General features: G+C 35.7%; 1 protein-coding gene across 1 annotated transcript; it reads right to left on the bottom strand.

The window, feature by feature from the left end:
* Nucleotides 1-527: 527 nt before the first annotated feature.
* LOC137727055 (putative laccase-9) lies at nucleotides 528-6269 on the bottom strand. Its single transcript, XM_068465997.2, has 7 exons — nucleotides 6108-6269; nucleotides 5649-5800; nucleotides 4773-5017; nucleotides 3520-3645; nucleotides 2000-2591; nucleotides 1126-1478; nucleotides 528-854 (listed from the first exon to the last, which is right to left on the bottom strand). The coding sequence occupies exons 1-7, from the start codon at nucleotides 6204-6206 to the stop codon at nucleotides 715-717; spliced, it is 1707 nt and encodes a 568-aa protein (XP_068322098.2). The 5' UTR covers nucleotides 6207-6269; the 3' UTR covers nucleotides 528-714.
* Nucleotides 6270-23254: the final 16985 nt, after the last annotated feature.

Genomic DNA, 23254 nt, shown 5'->3' with positions numbered 1-23254 from the left:
AAAATGTGCAACACCCTGTTCGTAAGCAGTAAGCACTGCTTTGATTAATAATCACCACTCTTTGTCGAAGAGTTGTGATGTTATGGACAAATGCTAGGCGTTAGATTAATAAGCAATAGTGATCAACGACACTTATTTAATAACCAAGAAGAGACAACCAGTCTCTGTAAATTCCAAGGGGTGGCTGCTGCCAAAACCAAAAGGTGGCAGCCAATTAATTTGAAATGGTGATCTGCCAATTCGAATTTAATTAGCGATGGTTGCCGAAAGCAACCAAAACCCATCGCTTCACTTTTATTCCTTAGATTCCAAATTTCATGTTTTGAACATTACTGCTACACTCTGATCATCAAGCAACAATTCAAGATGAATATGAGAGCTGAAAAGAGATGGAATTTGAGAACTAAAAGGTTGAAGTTGTTAGCATATATATCGGGCTAGTACTCTAGGCTTAAGCAGTACTAGCCATGTAGCTCTTTAACATTTTCAGTTTTACTATAGAAAGGAGGTTTGGGTTTGGAAATATTGATCATAATATCAGTCTTACGCAGTTAAACTACCATATACTACTTCAGGATGACTAGTATATATATAAAATCACTCAAGGGCAAAGACTTGAATCTTACAATTATTCTCACAAGTAAAAGTTAAATACACAAATTTAAATTGAGATCGATGAAAGAAAAGAAAGCAAAAGAAAGAATTTTAAATTATCTAAGACTTGGAACAAGGAGGCATGTAAGCAGGCGGTGGGCGAATTTTGGTTTCTTTGGTCTTTCCATTCCTCACTATGAGCACAGTATCCATCCCCCAGCTGGAATGTCTTTCCAAATGACAATGCATAAACCATACTCCTGCAAAATCATAATCAATTAATTAGTTTCGGGGTTCCTCTTAACTAAGCACCTTAATACCTCAAACATGTAAAATGCACATTAATTAGGTAGCTATAAAAGAGAGCGATATGGTCACAATATGTGTTACGAATCCAACAATATCATAAGACGTTGTGTATTTATTATCAGTACTAGACCCTAAAATACAGTCGTTCACTAGCATTAGAAAGACTATATGTATGTGACATAGTGACGGTGATAGCCTGACGCTCAAAATTATAGAACGTACCAGGATTATCGGCTTTAAATCTGATGGTTGCCCATCCATTCTTTGGAACTGCAATGGTGTTTACTTCTGGGGGGTCAACCAAATTGTAGGTCTTGGGCGATGTTGTATGGTTAAAATTGCCGGCACCAGTTCCGACCAAATAGAAGCTGAAACCATGGAGATGCATTGGATGGTTCTCAGGTGCGATGACGTTGGTTCCTTGGAAAATGATCTCAACTCCTTCACCATATTTGATCATTCTCACCCTCGTACCAAAGTTCGGGAATATTGTGTTGTTACCCACGTCTCCAGTGTAGTTGTAAGTATTAGGTGGCTTGTTTGGGAAACTAGTTCTGTAGACTCCATTGTTACCCCTGTACAAATTAAGAAATAAGGTCTAAGTTTTGTTAGGAATAAATAAGGTTAATCAAATTGTTAATTGACAAATATGGGAGTTTTACTTTGGTTTTTCTCCATTTCTTATGAGACTAGTTACTTCCACCCATCATTGACCAGAATATAAAGTGCAATTACGTAATTTTTTAATGTACTTAGAATATGGTCATGTGATGTTATAAGTTTATTCAAATTATAACTCATAAATAAATGTTCTGTTAATATATTCTAAAATTGGAACATATCAACCATGTCTACTGTTATTGTCACACATAGAATGATACATGTGGTTGGTGTTCCCATACGTAGTTATAGAAATTTCTCCCACATTGGAAGGCATTAATGCATTTCTTAATTAATTGAACCAAACTTCATGAACCGAAACCTAGTATTCCGGAAAACATGCACACATGACTGAAAATAGTAGCAATAGCAGCTATCACAACTTAATTAATAATTACGGAAAATGACCAATAATTAACAAAAAGCTAGTACGTACCGATAATATGCTTGCAGTACATCAACAGATGGAATCACGAAACTGACGTTGTTTAAGCTTGCAGAAAGCGCATTTCCATTCGGGCCTTTACATGAAGAATTAGCACAAATTCTTTCATTGATTGCAATAGTCATATAGATCCTGGAATGAATTTTTAATGGGACATCAATAGGGTGCTCTTTGCTTGCCAATGCCCTGATTTGCTTAGTGAAGTTATCAGCAGCTGTGTCATCGGCTTCCAACGGAAGGGTTGGAAAGGGAGTGGTTGATGGGGTGCTGTAGTTGCCGTTGTATTGAACAATTGCAGTGGTGGTGCTGTTGTTATGTGAAACGCCAGTTCCATCCATAAAAGGATGAGAAGCCATGTAATAATGGCTGGGAGGTTGGTTTGCGGTGACTAAAATGTCCATGGTTTGGCCTGGAGTTATCATGATGTAAGAGGTGGTTATAGGCTTTATGTATGCAGCGTCTTGTGCTACGACTGTGAGGTTGTGGTTCGCGATGGCGAAGAACTGTTCTTCGTTCATCACCGCGTTAATTACCCGAAGAAGATAGGTCTTACCGTAATCAACCATCCATCGGTATGTTGTCTCTGCATGCAATAACACGAAATCCATTAAGTTGTACTTGTTTTACAAAAATCACTACAAACCCTAACGGATGATGCATGTGAAAGTTTATGTTGGTTGCAGAAATATATTATGTTTAGGAGGAATCGAAACACTAAGTACTGTACCAGATAAAGCTAAACTTACTTTTAATTTTGGAGATTATTTTGGCGATGACGTATAGAGAGTTTATCGCTTAATGTTTACTTGCAAAGACCAAATAAAGCTAAACTTACTTTTAATTTTGGGAGCCGTTTTCCTTTGAAATTTTTTATGCAATATATTTCCTCTATATATATATTCTATTCTGGACGAAATCAAAATGTCTATTAAGTTTTTAAGAAATTTGATGTTCTTTTTTATAAGATGGTTTTTTGACTAACCAAAGATGATAGATTAGGGTTTGCAATTTTTCTTCAATAGCCCAAACTACTAAGCAATACGAAAAATTGCAGTCATAACTAAATTGAAAAAAAATATTTTTTATTTTATGAAAAAATTATTGCATACTTGACAAACACTTCAATGTAAATAAAGAAAACCACATGCACCAAATATGTATAGTGATTTGGTTACAGAAAAAACGAAGTTTGAATAATGATTTTCCATCGTTTTCTTCCGACTCAGCGTTCAATATGTTTTGCCAACTGAACAAGAAGTCAGAAAAGCCAATAAGCATCTCTTTGTATCTCTCTGTATGTTATTATGTAACATAAACAACTTCTAGTCTTCATGATTTATGCGGATCGTAGTGTTATAATTTATATACTATCATCCTCAACGTCAACTCTAATTGGAAACCGACAACTCTTGCTTTTAGAACAAACATATATAGTAATAACAAAGAATGAATAAATAAGATAAGATTTATATTATTAAACTAGATTAAGCTGGATCTTTAATTAGTCTTACCATTGGAACAACTATATAAATCTCCAGGCTGTCCGTTAATTGTGAAGGCATCTGAAATGTTTGGATCACCACCTGTTGAGAGAGCCTCTTCTATTATTTCCATCACATCTCCCTTAAACCATGATCCTGCCGGCAGATGATCAAAATTGGATGCTTAGTTTTAATATTAATATATGTATTACAATCTAATAATTTATCTACTCTAGGATAAATCCAATGGTTCAACTGTAAGATGTAACATTTTTGCCCCACAAGGCCACAATAATAGTTTATTTTTTCATAATAAGAAGAAAATTCATTTTTTCTGATCTGGCGTGCCACATCACGTTGTAGTTATGGCAGGCAAGTAAGCAAACGCAAGAAAGACTAACAAACAACGACTTTTGTATGTTAATATAATTATTAAAAATTAAAAAAAATTATTCAACGGATCATCAAAATAAAAATGCCTTTACAACGACGAAAACAAAGAAAGAGAATGAGAGTGCCTTTTGGAAGGTTCTATGGAATAAACAGTACACGCATTACATCCCAAATCCCAGTCATGTCATTCTTCGAATCATGTGATGTTCTACAAGTGATAAGACCAGATAGCCCTGATGATTACTTAACCACTAAACCATAGTACCTGATGATTACTTAACCACTAAACCATAAATTAAGTACGTATATCAGAATGAACAGATCTGACAATACAGAAAGTAACGTGAAGGTTAGAATATAAATAAAAGAAAACTAATGAAAATAGTTTAAAAACTTTGAGTTTTAACTATAAAGATAAAATAAAGGGTAAAGTGAATAGTATTAGGATTGACTTTTTAGTGTAAAGATGTGGTTTTTCGTTAAAGTGAATAGTACCGGGAGTTTTCCATTAAAATTTCCTAAAAATAAATCTTTTCATTTTATATTCAGTAAGATACTTGCAATTAACAATTAATCAATAAAGTTATTTAGACATACAAAAATAAATCACTTTCACAATAGAGATGTTATCGACCCTTGTATTTCAAATTCACATATACTAAAAACAGGATTTGGCTTGGGTACATGTATTTGCTGAATACCTTCATCATTTAACTAAACACAACTAAAAAGAGAGAATATCATATATGATCATATATGACCGTTAGGTAGTGCATGCATTAAGTAATTGCATGCATTGTGATCAATCCACAGTTTTATATGCCTAAATAGTAACACAGTCATAACTAAGTAGTTAAAAAAATTAATAGATATTAAAACAGTGAAAGTACCAAGAATGACTGTTTCTTGTGCATCTGGTGTTGCAAATGGATAAGTGGTGCCGGTAGCCGGTAGAATAACAATGGCACCATAGACGGTGGCGCGTGTCCAGTCACTGTGAGAATGCCACCATAATGTTCCTTCTTCACTGGAGAATATAATTTCGTATGTGAAGTTTGTTCCTGGTTGAATAGGGCACTGAGTGATATTCTCAGGTCCATCTGACCATGGATTTCTTGGTTGCTTCACTCCATGCCTATACAAATTAAACAACATATTGAGCAGTCAATTTAAATTGGAACGTTCTGTTTTTGTGTTTGTTTAAGAAACCAAAAACAAACCGAGCTAAAAGCCATAAAAGCCATACATACAAATTCTTCTATGGATACACAACAATACAAAAATAAATTTTAACTATTGATGGGAATTCATCTAACGTAGACAAAAGTCAGAAGACCCAAGTTTAAGGTGTTCCTTCACCCTCCAGTCCTTGAGTTCTTTTGTTTTCTGTCGAATGATATATAATATTCTAAGGGGTGGGGTGAGGGAACAAAGTGTTATCAAACTTGCTATTTACAAGATTCAAACCTAAAACTTTCTACTTAAAAGTGAAGAGGGCTACACTACCATTGTACTAATTAGTTATTCATTAGTCTCAATCGATCTAAATTCTAAACGAACTTAGCTAGCTAGCTAGCTATCAAGTATCCATATTATTTTTCCACCGAACTTATTATTCATCGTTCTTTTTCATTTTTAGTAAAATATCTACCAAGCTAAGCTTTCTATCTTTCAACTACAATGACTCTGGTCAATATCCAAAAAACACGCGCACACACAGAGAGCTAGCTGGTCTGCAATTAGGGGAGGCTGCAAGCGAAGTTTACCAGTGAATGGTGAGACCGTAATATCCTTGGTTGTGGACATTGATAAAAGCGATGTCTCCTCTGTTAACAGTGATGGTTGGCCCTGGAAGAGTTCCATTCACAGTTAAGATGCTCTTTGTGCTACAAAGCCTTGTAAAATTTGTTTCTTGCACCTGCACAATATCATAGTAACTAGTCAATAACATTGTTGAGTGAAATACCCAGAAAAGATCTGAGAACATTGATTATATATTCATAACAAAAATAGAAGCCCAAAAACATATAAAAAAAAGTTCCCATATTACCATGCCGAAAATATAAAAAAATAGACATTTTCTTATATACACCGACATATTACACTAAGGAGTGAGTGACTTGGACAAATGATACTAACTTGGTTCGAACTCGGCATTAACAAGAATCAAATATATCACCTCTCAAAATAAAAAGTTGCATGCAGTATATGTAGCAAGCACTTACAATGAAATCATAATAATGGATAGCACCATTAGCCTTGCTCAGGAAAATAAACCCTACAAGAGCTAAGACCAGGAAACCCATGTTGTTATAGTTCCCCATTTTCAGATGTTTGTCTGAAACCTAACTATCCACCCTGTGTCCTTCAGGTTGCCCTTGAGATGTTTTGCGAGTTGGATCTCCTCTCGACTGCAATTTATAGAGTAAACTTCGTACCAAGTTGCTTATTTGATTAGTTAATACGACTCCCTCCCACGATTAAACATTTTAATTTGTACGTACCTAACAAATAAAAAAACCACTAACACATGAAAAACGAAGTGTACAAGGCAAGTAAAACATAGGTGCTTATTCTAATGCAACTGTGCTTTGCTGGTAACAACTTTAGGCCCTAATACTTGAATAACAAGACTAACATTGGTCCAGTAATAGTTTTGAATCTTTCTCCCTCCCCTTTCCTTTTTTTTCTTTTTCCCATTCCTGGGTATAGTACTGTTTGAATCCTTGTAATATAACTTTTATACTTTTTTTCAATTAAGTACTGCTACTGTATGGATTTAACAAATTTTATGTATGAAGTGTTAAGAGTATGAATCTCATTGCATTGAAGAAAGAAGGGACATTGTATATGCTTATAAGTAGCTGAGCTACTCCCAACGTTACCAATTGGCTTTATGGTTGGAACCCACATTTTCTTCATGGTATAAGAACAATTTGTTTTACGTACATGTGAAATTCAATGGTCACACGTACTCCACATCACTCCATTTGTGTTGTCCACCCGTTCAGCTTGAAAATTCGTCGCGGGTGAGGAGGGCGTGTTGAGAGTATATGAATCCACCTTGGGAAAGAATGAACCTTGAATGTGTTTATAAATAGTTGGACAACTTCTTATATCCTCAATTAGCTATATGGTAAAACTCCTACTTTCTTTAGAAGTTAATTCATATTAGTCTAAACTAATTAAGAATTTTTAGCCTCTCTAGTATAAACTTTATGTATGACCTGCAAATTAGTATCATCTGATTTAATTAATTGAACAACTTGAATAACGACCTGCTAATCCTTGGCTTGGATCGTAACTTTGCAAGGTAGTCTGCATATATTTGCCATGAAATCACGTGCCTCTTGATGAAGATCAAATAGGCAGTTGACCTGCTCATGGCTTGAGGGTTGAGTCCAAAAATGCACTCTCCTCACATTACCTGCTCCATTTGCGTATTACATTATACTTAATGACATTCACGATTTAGCTCAGCCAATTTTCTTTAACAAAAGGTATTTTTCTATAAACAGGCTTTATATTACTAAAATTAGACGACTATATTTTCGTCAAAAAATAATATATACCAGGTCAACCACCCACAATCCAGAAAAACAGCCATTTGGCCCGTTGTTACTGTTATTAAACCTAAAACAACTTATTTCTACACTTCTACTCAAGTCAAAAGGACTATATAGCTCTTAGATGATCAGATATAGTATTATTTGTTCCGGACAGCTGCGCCACAATTTTATTTGTTAAAATTGCTTGGTCACTCGTACTACTCCTTTACTGTTTTCAAAAGCTGAGAAAGTCAATCTATATACTAAAATCCAAATATTCTAAAGCATTGTTCATAAGCACGGTGCACTTCTGAAAATGAATTTGGATCGTCTATTTTTTTGGCATTTTGCACGTAAACAATCCGTCCATTTCATTTTTTTTGTCTCCTCTCTCTCTCTCTCTCTCTCTCTCTCTCTCTCTCTCTCTCTCTCTCTCTCTCTCTCTCTCTCTCTCTCTCTCTCTCTCTCTCTCTCTCTCTCTCTCTTCTAGAGCTGCACAAGTCCGTCCCCCCCCCCCCCCCCACAAATTATGGAGATGACAGTGGACTTTTACCAACAAAACACGAAAATGCTCTCATTACATTGGCAAGGTCTACGTACATCCGTTCCACACGCAGTTCAACCTCAAGAAGACATGAGCTGCTGACGACGACTTCTCCAAGCTCATGCACGTGGTAAGGAGAAAAGTCAAAGGTATTAAAGGTAAGATTAATCACCAAATCCTATCGTTAAAACTCTCATCATTCAATACCAACTCAATCAAGTAAGAAATCACCATCAAATCCAATCAAGGATTTCACGAGATAATTCCAAGATATTATTAATTAAATAATATCTTCGAGATAATTTATCAAGGATTTCATGAGATAATTCCAACAGATGACACAGCTTGGCTAACTGACCGTCGACACATGTGGTTGACTATCTCGCTATGAGTACCCCATTCTCCACCAATTTCATGTAAGCTTTTGATATGCAATTAAGCCCTAAACTCACACTTTTCAAAAAAACTGACTTAGGTATCGCATACCTAGTTAGCCAAACTCTCCTCCCCTCACCTCAATAGGCACGTGGCTTTGGTCATTGATCAAAGGTATTTACTTGATTTGTTGGTAAAAATTCGTCAAGACTAAAAACGGTAAAAATTCATCAAGACTGAAGACGGCAGGTTTTTTCTACCACAATTACCTCTTATAGACTCAGTTTTCGAAACCCTTTTAGTTTCACAGTTGTTGGGAAATTTCTAAAGGGTGGGTGTTATTTGAAGATCCACCACAAAGAGCTCCTATACCGGTGTTCGGAACTGCATCCTTAGCTGCAGATATGGATGAAGATGGATCTCCAACCATTCAACAAACAAGGGTAGAAAATTCGTCTTCGGGTGAAGGTTCCATACCTAGGGCTATGGGACGAAACAAGGCGCGAAAGTTGAAGGAAAAGGGTAAGGCAAATGATGATTACACCGCTCAACATGAAGTGGCAGCCTCATTGCGATTATTGGCAGAGCAAAATGCCCTTGAGGCGGAAGAAAGGAAGTGTAGGCATGAAGAACGGGCCAAACAAATACAAGAAGAGATGGATGATAAGAATATAGAAAGGAACACTCGAACACTTTGATAGGAAAAAAAAGAAATTATGAGCCGACGGTAGTTATTTACCTCTGATTATACTCCTACAATAGCGGATGATGCAGATGATGTTGATTATGGATATTAAATTTAAGTTGTTATAGTTTTTAAATTTAAGTTAATGTTGTTTTCGAATTTAATTTGTAGTTTTTAAATTTAATTTGTCGTTTTTAAATTTTAGTTGTAGTTTTTAAATATAAGTTGTAGTTTTTAAATTTAAGTTGTTGTTTTTAAATTTAAATAATAAATTATGTTTGGCCCTATGGCCCTCAGTTGGAGACGGTTTTTTGTGATAAGGCTAAAACGAGCCCTCTGACCCTTTGGCTCTCGGTTGGAGACGAATGCAAATATGGCCATGTACTGTTCATTAAAATATTAATATCTTGGAGAATCTTGGAGGGCCAGAGGGTTAAAACGAGCTATCTGACCAACCCTCGGTTGGAGATGGCCTTAAAACTAATTTATCAAAATCCATGAAATGAAGCTCTATTGAAATCCCTTCGAATCTCAACAGGGAGAAAAATAAAACACATGACCAAAATTACACATGCATTTCTAAAATTTTTTTTTCCTCCTCTTTTTGTGGATCATGAACGTATCAGCTACAAACAGAAGTAACCTTCATTAGTTTACACTAACAATGAACATCAAGCATGCCCATGAGTTTTTATATTATAGATAAGGATGCATGTGAATTGATGATATACCACTGGAATCTGGGCAACTATTTGGGACATGCATCACCTGGAGTGTGGCGTATAATGACTATACTAGGTAATAATTAAGGATGTATTTGGGTGAGGAACTTACAACTCAAGGGATTGAAGCTAGAATATTAAAGAATGGATGACAAAAAGGGAATACAAAATGTCATCGACAACCATTACATAAGCATGTGAGAATGGTTTTGTAAAATGACTTTTATTAAGTACGAATTTGTAAATCCATCTCATATGCCTTTGTATTGTAGATGGAGAATATAATTCTCTCTAACGTTTTGGTTCACAATCATCCATCAAATTAAAGGATACCAGTACAAATTTCTTTAAAATGTATTGTAGACCGACCCTAATTATAATTTCCAAACCACTTCGCAAAATGGTAAATGAAATAAAACAAAATAAGAGGAAAATGTATCCAGCCATTCCCCTTAAAAAATTGGGACATGATAAAAAAGAATTGCATTGAAATATTCCATGCTCTTAAGGCTATAGCAACCACCACTTGGCTAATTTTCTGGTCCAATTGCAATATTCTGAGTGTGCCAATGGAGTGCACGCATTGTACAAAAGTGTCATGATGGATATCCTTAGACGCGTCATTGCTTTTCATATAAATAAGGACCGAAATTTAATTTGATTTTCTAAGAGCCGCCTTGACAAACCTGCCTGGATTGAACTATATAAGGATTTTGTTATGCAATCAAAAGGAAGCGTGTAAACTTTTAAGGTTTGACAAACGCAGAATGCTTCATTTGCTTAGTTGAAACCAGAGTTTTGTCATCCAAGTAATTTAATGGCCTTAATAACAGATCTTGATTCTGATGTGAAATGTTTCTTATCATTTATTGGTAACAAAGCTAGCCTGCCCAAAATGCATTCCCTTGCTCCCAACTTTACTCTCGGTACCAATACGAAACTTTATCTCAAAATGTCTAGTTGCAATGTGAGATATTTCATTGAGTGTATTTACTGTTACAGACCCTATTCTCTAAAGGGAATCCTTTTTATATGTAAAAATAAAGATTAGTTGTGAAGCCCACTTTTGTATTGAATTTTAACCATCCCGAATCATCAATTAGTCTACATTCATAAATCATCTTTGCAGAAAATTAAACTCAATCCAAAACAACTTACTCATTAGGATGTCATTATGAAATTTCAATGTTTTTTAAAACATAGTGTTCGACCATTTCTTCGAGCTCAATTAGATGTCGCAAACTTTTTTTATTTGATTAATATTTTACAAAGATGATGTATGAAATACAACTTGGACAATAGACATTTCATATCATTAAAATTTGATATCGAGCGCGCCCCACAACTAGTCTTGATTTCTAAAAAAAAATTGAATCCCTTTAGAGAATGAGTTTGTTCACTGTTACGCAGCCACGATCTAATGTAACAGTAATTTTATATACTTTATCTACAAAATTCTTATTAGTAACCAATATGTATTGATCTAGTTTTTAGTTTTACAATATTGATCTAGTTTTTAGTTTTTAGTTTTTAGTTTTACAATTGTGCGTTCCTTACCCTTCCTCGTTTCGTACACGCTGTCAAAAATTCAAATTAGAATAGCTTAACACTCTTAAAAGTAAAGGCTTCTCTCCGTCTTGTGAGAGTTCTTCTTGCCTGTGTGCGAGGCTAGTTCTACTTTTCCATTCCCCCTCTGACATCGGCCCTAGCTACGAAGGTTGGTGGTCCTTCTTCCTTGCTTCCTTCTCTTTTTTCAGTTTCTGTTTTTCCTGCTTCTTCCGCTCTTATCTGCCCTTTCCTTCAACTCTTTGTGCTTTAAAAATCAAATTTCTCAGCCATCACTTCCGATCTCCCTTTCCCGTCCTCTTTTTTCTTTTCGCACCATCAATCTCCATGATTTTCTTCCATCCTTTTCTTATCTTTCCCACCTGGTTCCAACAATCATTGACTTTATGTATTTTCGGATCTGCAACTTTCGACCATCAACGCATTTTGACGTGATTCTCCCGGGAAGCGCGTAGAGCTCCGGCTCGGGTGTTCGCACAACCACCTCTCATGAATTTGTCTTCGGTGGCTTTGTTGCTGGTGGGTTATCTCTCACTAGCTTCCTTCTATTTCTGGTTACTGTGCTGATCTTTGTGGTGGTCTTTGGATGTTGTTGGAGTCGTCTTCTCCTTCACTCTTGCGGATTTGATTGGCTGGATCTATGGTGTCAGGTTGGAGTTTTGGTCTGCGGCGGTTTCTCGGCTTGTAACTGGGCCCCTTGTGTATTTTACTCTTTATACTTTGTTGGCCTTTGCCCTAGAATACAATTTCCAGTTTACCAAATAAAAAATTCAAATCAGAATTTAATAATATACATGTATGCCTGTTTTTCACCACCTCCATACTCTAAGTCTAAACTCTAGGAGAGATTTCTTCATGTGTCGGTTATTCAAACAGTACTTCATGTCGAGTATTCAAGCAGTACGTCACATGTTATAATATAACATGGAGTATTCAAGCAGTATTCTACATTTTATAATATAGGTGAAAGAAATTGGGGATGACATTTTAGGCCAACTCATTAACCTGACCTAGCCTACCCGTTAAAATTAACATTTTGGTGGAATGCTTAATGGTTCATGTCGTTAGTGGATGAACCCATTAATCGCCCATTAAGTAATGAGTAATTTCAGGTCTACCTGCGAACCGTTAACAACCGTTAATAATTGGGAGTGTTGTGAAATTTCAATAAAGACTAAATCAAATCATGCTGCATCACTCCTCATTTCTCCCGGCTGCAAATCTTAGACTCACACACTCACCTCCCTTCGGCTCACGCTGTCACTCGCTACAAATCGCCGCCGCAATCCGCGGTCATTCCTTACTTGATGCGGAGAGGGTGAAATTTCTCCAACCCTAATAAGCTAAAATATGGGATTTTGCATTTTACTTTGGCTTTCCAAGAACCAAGAATCGGGTTTTTGTCATTTGTCTCTCAAGAACAGCCATTTAGAATTATTAAACAGATTAAGGACTCATCAAGGTTTCTACTTTTTTTTTTTTCCTATAAAAATAATACTTCTTATTGTAGTGTCCGGGAGAGAGTGGAAAAATCTAACTTAGACTTTTTTAGTAGAGTGATAACATTAGGCCATCTCCAACCGACCCGAACAAAGGATCATAGGCCAAAAAATAGCTCGTTTTGACATGAAAATCGTATCCAACCGAGGGCTAGACCAAAGGGCTCGTGGGCCCCACCGAGCCAAAAATTTGAAATCAGGCCAACAGGCCATGGCCATATCCAGCCAATCAGCCCTCCAACCCAGCTTGTTCAAAGCCCAACGGCTACCTGGTGTTAGCTTGACACCATCTAGGGGTGCAACTTGGGTTGGGCCAATTTGAACCCTCTCATGTTCAACCAAACTTTAAACTCGAACAGGTGGTTTTTTTGTTTAGTTATAACCCGCCCAAACCCAACCCAATTTCAACCCGTTCATTGATTGGGTTGAGTTGGGTTGATCATTTACCCATCCATCTCCAACCCAACCAAACCCAATCTAAACAGATTGTAACCCATATCAATTAATGCTCATACTACATCCAAGTAAGCCAAGTTCAAAAACCAACGCGCTTTCTAATATATTTTTTTTTAATAAATTACCCATTATAATTACTTAAGTTTTTAGGGAATAAGAGTCTTTGATTAGTCAACCCATATTTGTAGTCTCTGAATCCTAAAGCTTTATAGTAGATGGATTTTATGAAATTAAAGTTAGCTAGCTTTGATGCTACTTGGCTTAATTTTTTTAGGAATTCTTGGAAACTAAGTTGTTACAAGATTAAACTTGAAAAAAGTTGGGCAACCCGAACCCAACCCAAGTAAACCCTAACTCAATTAAACTCGAGCCCAAATGAACCCGAATGAAACCCAACCTGAACCCGAGTCCGAATTGGAAAAGTTGGGTTAGGATTGGGTTGACCTTCCAACCGCCCGAGTTGCACCCTTAATGACAGCTAGCAACAGCTAGGTGACGTCAGGTTACCGTTGGAATTTGAATTTTTTTTTTTTTTTTGACGAAAAAATTCTAATTTTTTTCTTTCTATAAATGCCTAAGTCATTCCTGCACCATTTCTCACATCATTTTCACCATTCCATACTATCTTATAGCTCATTTTATTTCAATTCTTCACATTCTATTGCACAACTAATTACTCACTTTAGCGACACATGTCACTCGTAATCCTATCCGAAAAAAATATTGAGATCACATAAAGATAAGAAATCTGGAGAGTTACTCACTTTAGCGACACATTACACTCGAAATCATATCCGAAAAATTATTGAGATTATATAAAGATAAGAAATCCTAAGGCTTATTCATTTAGCGACAAGTGACACTCAAATTATGCTCGAAAATATTATTTTAATATGGTAATTTAATTTAATTATTATTATATATATATATATATCGCACATGTAGACATATATGTCTAAATATTAGATAGAGAATGATAATAGCTAATAAAAACGATACTAGCAACTTTCTCACTTAAACTTTCTCGTTTTATCATCTTTGCTTATCTTTGCATTGTACATTCTTGCTTGATGATTATTATCATCTACTTTTAAGATCACCTTCAAAAATTAATTTTGCAACAAATCAATCAAATAAAATTCATTATCCATTTAATTAATGTTGTCAAAATTTCAGTGTTTAAGTGAAAAATATTGTTCATCTATATATTGGATAACCATCCCGCCGGTATGGACATGGACTTAGACCCGCTGGCCAACTTGCACACGACGAGGCAGTCTACGGATTCGACCAGCTTGCTGCTGGCTAAAAGAGAATATCAGATCACCCCCTGAATCGTAATCGGGTTAACGAGCGAAACGGCAGCGTCTGAAGCATAACTTGAATAGGTGGCTTTTGGGGATTCTTCTTTGAATTCTTCTGTGAGTGCCTTGCTTGGTGAGGGCGGCAGAGACGGGGATTTGGGGAGGTGGGTTCACAGCGTTTTGGGGAGGCGAAGGAAATGGATATGGTGGTCTTCAGCGGGTGGAGGTGGTTGTCTTGACTAGCATAAGAAGGGTAGTATGGTCAAAATGTGTAAAATGGTGCTGGTGTGTAAAACTGGTATAAAAGATAGTTAGTTAGTTAGAGTTGTTAGGATTGGAAGCTTAGGAGATAAGATAACACTTGGGTATATAAGTGTGATAAATCTTGTAAGTGATCTATCAAATGTAATACACTGAAAAATCATATTTTTTCCATCTCTTTTCTCTATCATTCTCTCTCTCTCTATATTTCTAGGTATTTTCTGGTTTTCTTTCTGAGCACTATTATCATGGTATCAATCGCCCGGACGATTCTTGGTGCCGTTTCTTCCGCTGGAGATTAAGGAACTGCGATTGAAGGTTAATGATGGCTGCAAGTTCACAGCGATTTCTGTCAAAAAGGGTCAAGGGGTTCGTTCATATCAGGTTCTTGGTTTCTGTTTTCGCAGTGCACACCATCTGTTTGTGATATGTTCTAGTTGAAGAGTGTTTGTTATTTTTCTATGAATTTGAAGGCTGATAGCCATTTTTAGCAAATTCAAAGGCCGATAGCCATTATTTGAGTTTGTAAGAGGCCAATAGCCATTGTTTGACTGTGGAAGTTGTTTTCGTAGAAGAAAGAAAAAGGCCGATAGCCATAAGAAAAGAAGGGTAGCATATTTGGGGTTTAAGAACATATTTTGTTTAGTTGTTTGGTATTCAAATGGCGGCGTCTAATGTCAAGATTGAAGGGTTGTTTGGGATGCTTACGGTAAAGCTTCAGGATGACAATTTTGTTAAATGGAGTTTCCAGTTTCAGTCTGTTCTTAGGGGATACGATCTTTTTGATCATTTCACGGGTGAAGATCCATGTCCTCCGAGATTTGTTATTGATACAGAGTCAGGAGTTACTAATGAAGTTACTGTGGCGTATAAAGATTGGGTGAAGAATGATCTAACCTTACTCAGTCTTCTCATTGCTACGTTATCTGATGATGTTATGGAACACATTATTGGTAGTAAGACTGCGTGTGAGGCCTGGACTTGCTTACAAGAAAGGTTTGCGTCTGTCTCCATGGTTATAATCAATCAACTGAAGAGTGAGTTTCACACTATCCAAAAAGGTAGGGAATCTGTGGATAGGTTTCTTTTACGGGTTAAAGCAATTAAAGATCAACTAGTGTCTGCTGGAGAAAGGATTACTGAGAATGATTTTCTTATAGCTGTGCTATCTGGCTTACCTCTTGAGTTTGAAATGATAAAGACTGTGATATTGGCTCGGGATTCTCCTACATCATATAAAGATTTGAGGGCTTAACTTCTTGGTGCAAAGGCTAATATTGAATCACGAATGAAGTCTTTGAGTACATCCATGGCAACAATGTATGTTCATGGAGATGGATCTGGTTCCAATGCTTTTCAGAATAATCATAACGGTTTCGAAGTTGGGGAAAGTTCCAATTCTCACAGGTTTCAAGGGGAATATGATGGAGAACACTCCAATGCGTTTCATGGTGGTTCTGGCTTTGTGGGGAATGGTGACAGGTTTGTACAGAAGAACAATTTTTCAGTGGGAAATAAGCGGTATAATGGCAATTATAACAATGGTAATTTTGATCATAGAAGTAATAATGGTTCAAGAAACTTCTCTGGCAATGGAAATCAATCTAGTCACAGAAGTAACAATGGCAATTTTAATGGCAACTTTTCTGGCAATGGTAAAAATGTTCAGTCACAGAATGGAAGCAGTTTCTCTGGTACTGGTTTTCAAAAGAGTAATACCTGGAATGGCAATACAACTTACAGATCTGGTGTTTCACCTGAATGTCAAATATGTTTTAGGAGAGGACATACAGCAGCTAATTGCTATCACAGAGCTGCCACTGGAAATACAAGGTTCCTTGCTTGTCAGATTTGTGGGAAAAGATGACATATTGCACTGGAGTGTTATCGACGAAATAATTTTGGTTATCAGGGTACTCCACCACCTTCTTCCTTGACTGCAATGACTGCACAGGCTAATATTGGACAGAATGCACCACAGAACAATGGACATGGGTTCTCAAATGGGGATACTTGGATTTTAGACACCGAAGCTACACACCACATGACTTCTAATGTTCATGCACTTTCTCAAGTCAATTCTTACAATGGAGATGAAAAGATAACAATTGGAAATGGTGAAGGTTTGGCAATCAAGAACATTGGTTCTTCTACAATTACAACTCCAAATAATGCTTTAATTCTGTATAATGTTTTGCATGCGCCTTAAATCACTGTCAATCTTCTTTCTGTTAAGATGTTATGCAAAGATAATGGATGTTGGTTTATTTGTGATGATGTGGATTTCTTTATACAGGACAAAGCAACAAGGGTGATTTTGTACCATGGAAAGAGTGATGATGGGGAACTTTTCAAGATTCCAATAACTGTCTTTGATAATTCATTTGCTACAAGGTTGAGCCGATGTGCTGCATTCTTGGGACAAAAAGTAAGGACTGCAATTTGGCATCAACGGCTAGGACATCCATCAGGGGATATTTTGGCTGGAATGTTGAAGACTGTTGAAATTAGTACTAGTAAAGATCCTTGTCCAACTATGTGTTCTTCTTGTGTAAAAGGGAAAATGTGTAGACAAGTATTTCCAGTGAGACAAAATAAAGCTAAGTGTTTGTTTGAGAAAGTTCACTCCGATGTATGAGGACCATCTCCAATACAATCTATAGAATGATATAAGTACTACATTACTTTTGTGGATGAATTTTCCAGATTCATGTGGATATTTCCTATGATCAATAAATCAGAAGCTTGTTCAATTTTTGTGAAGTTCACAGCTTTTGTGCTTAATCAGTTTCATGCTTCAATTAAATGTTTTCAGTCTGATGGGGGAGGTGAATATATGATTAAAACATTTAAGGAGTTCCTAGCATGTAAGGGTATTTCACACATGATTTCATGTCTTTATACTCCTCAGCAGAATGGTATTGCTGAAAGGAGACATCGTCATGTATTAGAAATTGCCATCACTTTAATGACAGAAGCAAGTTTGCCTCAAATGTTCTGGTATCATGCTTGTGCTCATGCAGTTTTCTGAATTAATAGAATGCCATCTCAAGTCTTAGAGTTTAAGTCTCCATATCAAATTGTGTTTGGAAAAACACCAGAGATTCATAATTTTAGAGTCTTTGGCACTACCATTTATCCCTTACTGAGACCATATACTATTAATAAGTTTCAAGCTCGATCTTCACTATGTGTTTTTCTTGGTTATGCTTTGGGATACAAAGGAGCAATATGCTATGATATGAACAATCGAAAATTGATTTTGTCAAGGCATGTCGTATACAATGAGGAAGTGTTTCCATATAAAACAGAACTATCTCGAGGTTATATTCGTTCTGAACAGTCTAAACACATAACAGAAGATGTGGTTATGGTTCAAATGCCTATTCCTGCAGTTCATAGTTCAGTATCCGTATCAAGTGCAGCTTCAGTGTTATAACCTGTTTCTCAGCAGCAAGTGTCAAGCGTGCAATCCAGTTCTGATATGGAAGCATCTAATGAATCTGCTAATAGTTCTAGCAACTCTAATGAAGAAGTCAATGAATCACCTTCCCATCATCACTTCAATGAAGAAGTCAATGAATCACCCTTGTTGCCTGTCCATCATAGTTCCCAACTGGAGGTTTTAATTCCTATCTCTCCTCAACTAAGAGAACATTCTGAAAAACATTCAATGTCCCCAGATGTATTATCTATTCATCCCATGGTTACAAGATTGAAAAGTGGGACTATACAACAACAAAATTATGTTGCCTATTTGACATCTTTTCCAGAATGCAGTCTTTACAGGTTATAGAAGATGAAGTGTTCTCTGGTGGTTATTCATTTGTGACAGAGATAACTTATACTAAAGAACCTTCTAATTTTCGAAAAGCTGCAAGTATTCCACATTGGCAGCAAGCTATGCAGGAAGAATATAAGTCCCTTAGGGCTTAGGGTACCTGGCAATTAGTTCCATATCCTAGTAACAGATCTGTGGTTGGTAGTAAATGGGTTTACAAGGTCAAAAAGAAGTCTGATGGCAGTGTATCGAGATACAAAGCTCGATTGGTGGCTCAAGGATTTTCACAGAAGCATGGAATTGATTATTCAGAGACATTTAGTCCTGTTGTTCGACACACAACAGTACGAATCATTCTTGCTATAGCTACAATGAATCACTGGGAGTTGAAACAATTGGACATTAAAAATGCATTCTTGCATGAGGATTTACAAGAAGAGGTTTATATGCAACAACCTTAAGGTTTTATTGATCCCACTTATCCTACTTATGTCTGTAAACTGGATAAATCACTGTATTGCCTTAAACAGGCACCAAGGGCATGGAATTCTAAGTTTACCACCTATCTGTGTGCTATGGGGTTTCATGCTTCATTGTCTGACACAAGTCTGTTTGTAAAGAATAATGGTGTTGATATCATCATCCTACTTCTCTATGTGGATGATATAATTTTGACAGGTTCTAATTCTGTCCAAGTTCAACAAGTCATTCATGAATTATCAGAGGTGTTTGAATTAAAAGATTTGGGTAGACTCAGTTATTTCTTGGGCCTACAGATTTCATATCAATCAAATGGTGATATATTTGTAAACCAGTCAAAATATATAAATGATTTGCTTCATAAAGCTGGAATGGATTCTTGTAAACCATCCACAACACCATGTAAGCCACACAACTCATTGCTTCTCACTGAAGGACTGTCATTGACTGATCCTACATTTTACAGAAGTGTTTTAGGTTTTCTCCAATACCTGACATTTACTAGGCCGGATATTGCTTTTGCGGTTAATTCTGTGTGCCAATTTATGAAAGCACCAATTGATGTTCATTTTGGAGCTGTGAAAAGAATCTTAAGGTATCTTAAGGGTACAATGCAGTATGGTATTGTGTATTCAGCAGTTACAAAACTGATTCTCAAGGCTTTTTCAGACTCTGATTGGGCTGCAGATTTGAACACTCGGAGGTCTGTGACTGGTTATCTTGTTTTCCTTGGTAATAATCCAATTTCATGGCAGTCAAATAAACAAAGTTTTGTCTCTTGAAGCTCTACTGAATCAGAATACAAAGCCTTGGCTCACACTGCAGCTGATCTAGCTTGGATAAGGGCAGTCTTGAAGGATTTGGAGTTGTTTCTGCCAACACCACCTGTTATACACTGTGATAACTTGTCTGCGATTGCATTAAGTGCAAATCCAGTGTTTCATTCTCAAATCAAGCACTTGGATACTGATTACCATTTTGTTAGAGAGAAGGTGCAACAAGGTGATTTAGAAGTCTCCTATATTCCCACTGAAGATCAATATGCCGATATTCTAACTAAGGGGTTGCATGGTCCGTTATTTGTCAAACATTGTTACAATCTTAAACCTGGTAACCCAAGTTAAGATTGCGGGGGGATATTGACTATCATAAGAAGGGTAGTATGGTCAAAATGTGTAAAATGGTGCTGGTGTGTAAAACTGGTATAAAAGATAGTTAGTTAGTTAGAGTTGTTAGGATTGGAAGCTTAGGAGATAAGATAACACTTGGGTATATAAGTGTGATAAATCTTGTAAGTGATCTATCAAATGTAATACACTGAAAAATCATATCTTTCCATCTCTTTTCTCTATCATTCTCTCTCTCTCTATATTTCTAGGTATTTTCTGGTTTTCTTTCTGAGCACTGTTATCAGGTTGAAAGGTTGGGAGGATCTGGATGTCCTGGTTTTTCTTTGTTCTCACATTCTTCACGAAATCTGAATGTAATCATTTTTAATAATTCTTGGTAATAATTTTCTTAATAATTCTATTAGAAAGCCATTGGTTTCTTGAGGGAAGGAGAAAGTGAACGGAGAACTGGAAGAGAATGAGCGAATGGAGAAGAATACGAAAAAGAAAAAAAAGTTAATGTTCCGCCATAAAGTCAATTGATTTTAATGGTTTTATGATAGAATCTTAATTTTTTTACGTGTGAAACCCAACGGTCATATGTGTTCAACGTTACCCAATATTGTTATGTCCACATGTTAGGCTTGAAAAATTTACCACACGTGAAGAGACGTGTTGAAAATGAATTTAACATTGATGATGGAAGAGAGAGAGATTGAAGTCTATTAAGCCAGGTGCTATGATTTGATTGGAACGGGGTTAGCTCACGCTTTAAAGCTGTATACAAGCTCAATTCGACAACAAGAGTCAGTTATGGTGGTTGGCTTTCTTGTTCTTGATGAGGTAGGCTTTATAACGAACCTGCGAGAGGATATTAAATAGATAGTTGCACTTTCCTTCACTTATAAACTATACACCCATTAGCTTGTGCCAGGCAAGTGGCTCTTCTATTCTACTCATATATCTTTCTACAAATATGGATATGGTGTCATGCTCGTTGTTTATTATATTTATTTTCTAAAATAAATTATTTGCGTTTATGTCGTCATCCTCATTAGGCCTGGCAAACGGGTCGTGTCTGTCGTGTTCGTGTCATTTTCGTGTAACACCTGTTATCTTAACGGGTCGTGTCGTGTCACACCCGTTATCTTAACGGTCCTTAACAGGTCGTGTCACTTTACCCAACGGGTAAAGTGACCCGACCCGTTATGACCCGTTAAGAAAAAAATATATTTTTTAAAAATTTGCACATACCACACATTGCGACATAAATATTACTTGAAAACATTAAAACATTTCTCGTTCAAGTACTATATCTACACTCGAAAATGAAGCCTAATAAAAAAAATAATACATACACTACTAATCTATTACAAATATTAAATGTGCAAGGATAAAGAGTTTTTGTTTTTAAGATTGTAAGTCTTTCTTAAAAGTTTACACCTCCATTTACAAAATCTTCAATTTACATCGAACATCATGAAATTGTATTGGAACTTTGGACGGCTGAGATTGCTGACATCGAACATCGAACATAATGAGAGTGTTGATTACCTACACAATGGACGGCTGAGATTAAATCTCAGCCGATCCAATGGTTATCAATTTTTTAAATTTAATAAAATATATATATATATATATAATTATGAAATGGACGACTGAGATTTAATCTCAGCCGATCCAATGGTCATCAATTTTTAAATTTAATTTAATATATATAATTATTATAGTTTTTACTTTTTAGGGATATAAAATTATTAAATTAATGTATATAATTATTAATATTATAGTTGATTCATACTTTTATTAAGTATATAAATTATAGCATAAGATTTTGTGATATCCACATCCACTAGTGTAAATATTTTAAATTGAAGATCAAATTCATTCTTTGTATTCATATAGGGTCAAGGAGTATAGCTGTTAAAATTCATCAAAATCAGAGTTAAAATAATCGTTAAATCTTGATTTTTCGTTTATAACCGTCGAAAAGCTTTATCCCGTTACTTGATCTCTGAATGTTTTTTTTTTTTGTGATTTTTTGCTGATGTGATCTCCAAGCATATACAAACAATTTTGATGGTTTGGATCGTTGAAATTAGTTTTGGAGAATTCGTAAAACGATAGATTGACTAACATTTAGAGTTTATTTATACTTTCATTAAGTATAACATAAGATTTTGTGGTATCCACTTGTGTAAATATTTTAAATTGAAGATCGAATTCATTCATTGTATTCATATAGGGTCAAGGAGTGTAGTTATAAAAAATCATCAAAATCGGAGTTAAAATAACCGTTAAATCGTGATTTTTCGTTTATAACCGTTGAAAAGCTTTGTCCCGTTACTTGATCTCTGAATGTTTTTTTTTTTGTGATTTTTTGCTGATCTGATCTCCAAGCATATACAAACAATTTTGACGGTTTGGATCGTTGAAATTAGTTTTGGAGAATTCGTAAAACGATAGATTGACTAACACTTAGAGTTTATTTATACTTTTATTAAGTATAACATAAGATTTTGTGGTATCCACTTGTGTAAATATTTTAAATTGAAGATCAAATTCATTCATTGTATTCATATAGGGTCAAGGAGTGTAGTTATAAAAAATCATCAAAATCGGAGTTAAAATAACCGTTAAATCGTGATTTTTCGTTTATAACCGTTGAAAAGCTTTGTCCCGTTACTTGATCTCTGAATATTTTTTTTTTTTGTGATTTTTTGCTGATGTGATCTCCAAGCATATACAAACAATTTTGACGGTTTGGATCGTTGAAATTAGTTTTGGAGAATTTGTAAAACGATAGATTGACTAACACTTAGAGTTTATTTATACTTTCATTAAGTATAACAAAAGATTTTGTGGTATCCACTTGTGTAAATATTTTAAATTGAAGATCAAATTCATTCATTGTATTCATATAGGGTCAAGGAGTGTAGTTATAAAAAATCATCAAAATCAGAGTTAAAATAACCGTTAAATCGTGAATTTTCGTTTATAACCGTTGAAAAGCTTTGTCCCGTTACTTGATCTCTGAATGTT

This window comes from Pyrus communis, chromosome 5, assembly GCF_041283825.1.
Source record: "Pyrus communis isolate YQ-2024b chromosome 5, ASM4128382v1, whole genome shotgun sequence".
Lineage (NCBI taxonomy): Eukaryota > Viridiplantae > Streptophyta > Magnoliopsida > Rosales > Rosaceae > Pyrus > Pyrus communis.
The sequence above is the reverse complement of the archived record's forward strand: the minus strand, read 5'-3'. Positions and strand labels throughout refer to the sequence as shown.

Coding starts and splice junctions, on each gene's coding strand:
- LOC137727055 (XM_068465997.2), bottom strand. CDS start 6,206: ATGGGGAACTATAACAACATGGGTTTCCTGGTCTTAGCTCTTGTAGGG. Junction 2,592..3,519: donor TTTATATAGTTGTTCCAATG/GTAAGACTAATT, acceptor TATTGCATGCAG/AGACAACATACCGATGGATG. Junction 855..1,125: donor ATTTAAAGCCGATAATCCTG/GTACGTTCTATA, acceptor ATGATTTTGCAG/GAGTATGGTTTATGCATTGT.